Here is a 2,558-nt window from a genome sequence, read left to right on the forward strand (position 1 = left end):
GATGCATACAATAGAAGCATTTTACTATTTATGAAGAGAAGAAAACAACATTCCTTACAAGACCACGACTTGATATTAATCATAAAGAAACCAAACGGTGTACTTGGATACATTAGTCCCCCCATCCCAGTACTTACCACGCCAAGCCCTAAGAGTAAGACTCCTCATATATACTTATATCATGCAAACTTCCATATAGTTTATAAAACCTATCTATATATATACTTCTCTTATTTAATAATATTATATATATATATATATAATAAAAAGCTTAGAAGTTGACGACATTCCTCGGAACAGCCACAGCAGAGAGAGGCTTCTTCATCTCACAGGACAGTTTCAGCATCTCGCTTAGGTCAACTGGGTTCTCGGGGTCCACCACCCATTTGAAATTGTGGACCAGCTTGGCCACCCACAGGCTCACCGTCACCAGACCTAAGTTCTTACCAGGGCACACCCTACGCCCAGCACCGAATGGGGCGAGCCTCATGTCATTGCCTCGGACATCGAGGTTGATGCCGCCTTCGCTCTCCACGAACCTCTCCGGCTTGAAAGCCAGAGGATCCTCCCAAACTTTGGAGTCGTGGGTGATGGCCCACATGTTGACCATAGCCACGGTGTTGGCGGGGATAAGCATTCCGTTGCTTAGCTCTACGTCCGACGTCGACAACCTGGCCCATGAAAGCAACGGCCCTGGTGGGTGAACCCTAAGTGTCTCCTTCACCACTGCTTGAAGGTAGGGTAGGTTAGCCACGTCAGCATCTGTAACGCTCCTGCCACCTACGACCATGTCCAGTTCGCTTTGAAGTTTGGCTTGCACGCTCGGGTTCAGGACCAACTCCGCCATGGCCCACTCGGTCAGAAGAGTTGTCGTATCAGTTCCCCGGAAGATCATTTCCTGCGTCAACAACGAGAATTTTTAGTCGATTCACTCACTCTCCGATTCAATTCGGCAACTGAAATTAAAGCGAAGGAAGAAAAATATTAATAATAACATTTAGTTTGGTTTGGAGTAACAAACCCAAAGAACAGCAACCATGTCATCCTCTCCGAGCTTCTCTTCACCGTCGAGAGAGAGAAGAACATCAACAAAATCGGCGTTATCAGAGACTTTACCACTTCCACGCCGTCGGTGTTCATCAATGATCCCACGGACGAGCTTCCTCACTCTAGGAACAAGAGCCGAGCATCGTTGGTTAATACGGAAAGGATCGTAGAGGTAACTCAGCCACGGCAGATAATCGGACCAGTTAAAAGCGCCCAGGAGCTCAAACCCTTCCTTCACCATCTCACGGAGCTCTCTTACCTCTTCGCTATCTTGCTCCACATCGTACCTCTTGCCAAATACACTTCCCATGATATTGTTAAGCGCTGAAGCTTGAAGGTGCTTGCGCAAGGTCACGGCACCACGAGCAGACTGCTCCCTGGCTATGCCATTCAACATGGCAGAGCAATCCGTCTGACGGCCTGGCTCGTGAGCTGCAATGCGCTTTGGTGCGAAGAGGTGAGATGAAGCAATCCGCCTAAGAAGCCTCCAGTAAGTGCCGTTAGGGGCGAAGCCAATGGCTCGACTAAACATAAGCTTCTTAGCAGACTGTTTAAGGGGGCGGTCGGCGAAGTAAGGAGACGTCAAGATCTCCCGTGCAGTGTGTGGGTCGGAGGCAACGACTACCGGGGTGGAAGCCAGGCTAAAAGCCATGAGTTGGGTAGCGCCTAGGGTCGAGGCCATGGAAGCTAAGGTTCGATGAGCCAGGCCGCGGCTCAAGCTGAATAGGCTACCAAAGACCGGGAGGCCTCGTGGTCCAGGGATTGAAGCACGTCCCCTTTGATTCCTCCCACTTTTCCAAGCAATGCCACCAACGGCAAATGCCCAGGTGAGAAGCCCAACAGACACAAAAGCCAGAAGGACAGCGAGCAAGATCAACCCATCAAATAAGTTTCTGGTTCCAAGAAAAGCTGGTAGTGTAAAGACCCACCAACTTGTATCCTTAGAGACCAAACCCAACTCCATAGGGGGAGAGAAAGAGAGATGGAGGGAGATAAGAAAGAAGTGGAGAGAGGGAGAAGAGAGCATAGAAGGGGAGAGGAGAAGAGGATGTGGGGCTGGGTTGTGAGGTAGGCTAGTGGCTTAGGTCCAGACGTGATGAAGTCTGAAGAAGGGGATGGGAGTTAAATAAGCAAGTGGGGAGGACAATTGAGAGTGAGAGAGTTAGGACGGAAAAAATAAATAAAGGCTTAGTTTCACGTGGGAGAGGGAGGCTGGGAGAGTGTTTCGCGTTGTCTGATTGAGAAGCAGAGAGTGATGAGGTGGTGAACTATTTTTAGGTGGACGTTTAAACGGAAAATACTCAGTGAGACGAGTAAACGACCATGGTTTTTCAAAGCAGAAACAGGGGGATCAAGCGATCGCAGAGAGAGAGAGAGAGAGAGAGAGAGAGAGAGGGTGTTAGCATGTGAATACGAGTTGGTGGCGTGGTGGTGGTATCTGTGGTAAGCAATGGAGGTTAAACAGAAAGCTTGGATTTCAAGCAAATATTGGGAACTATGAGCCAGTGACG

At 49.1% G+C, this 2,558-nt stretch overlaps 1 protein-coding gene across 1 annotated transcript; it reads right to left on the bottom strand.

Annotated features, from left to right (window-relative positions):
• On the bottom strand, positions 1 to 2,199 carry LOC148851441 (cytochrome P450 78A7-like). The gene is made up of 2 exons (XM_088943690.1): positions 1,022 to 2,199; positions 1 to 898 (listed from the first exon to the last, which is right to left on the bottom strand). The coding sequence occupies exons 1-2, from the start codon at positions 2,072 to 2,074 to the stop codon at positions 272 to 274; spliced, it is 1,680 nt and encodes a 559-aa protein (XP_088799816.1). The 5' UTR covers positions 2,075 to 2,199; the 3' UTR covers positions 1 to 271.
• Between the last annotated feature and the right edge of the window lie 359 nt (positions 2,200 to 2,558).

Source organism: Nelumbo lutea, chromosome 5 (assembly GCF_056320005.1).
Source record: "Nelumbo lutea isolate HS-2025 chromosome 5, American lotus-T2T, whole genome shotgun sequence".
NCBI lineage: Eukaryota > Viridiplantae > Streptophyta > Magnoliopsida > Proteales > Nelumbonaceae > Nelumbo > Nelumbo lutea.

Excerpts from the sequence above, each read along its gene's own strand:
- LOC148851441 (XM_088943690.1), bottom strand. The coding sequence starts at position 2,074 with ATGCTCTCTTCTCCCTCTCTCCACTTCTTTCTTATCTCCCTCCATCTC. Across the intron at positions 899-1,021 it reads ACATGGTTGCTGTTCTTTGG|GAAATGATCTTCCGGGGAAC; the intron begins GTTTGTTACTCC and ends TTGTTGACGCAG.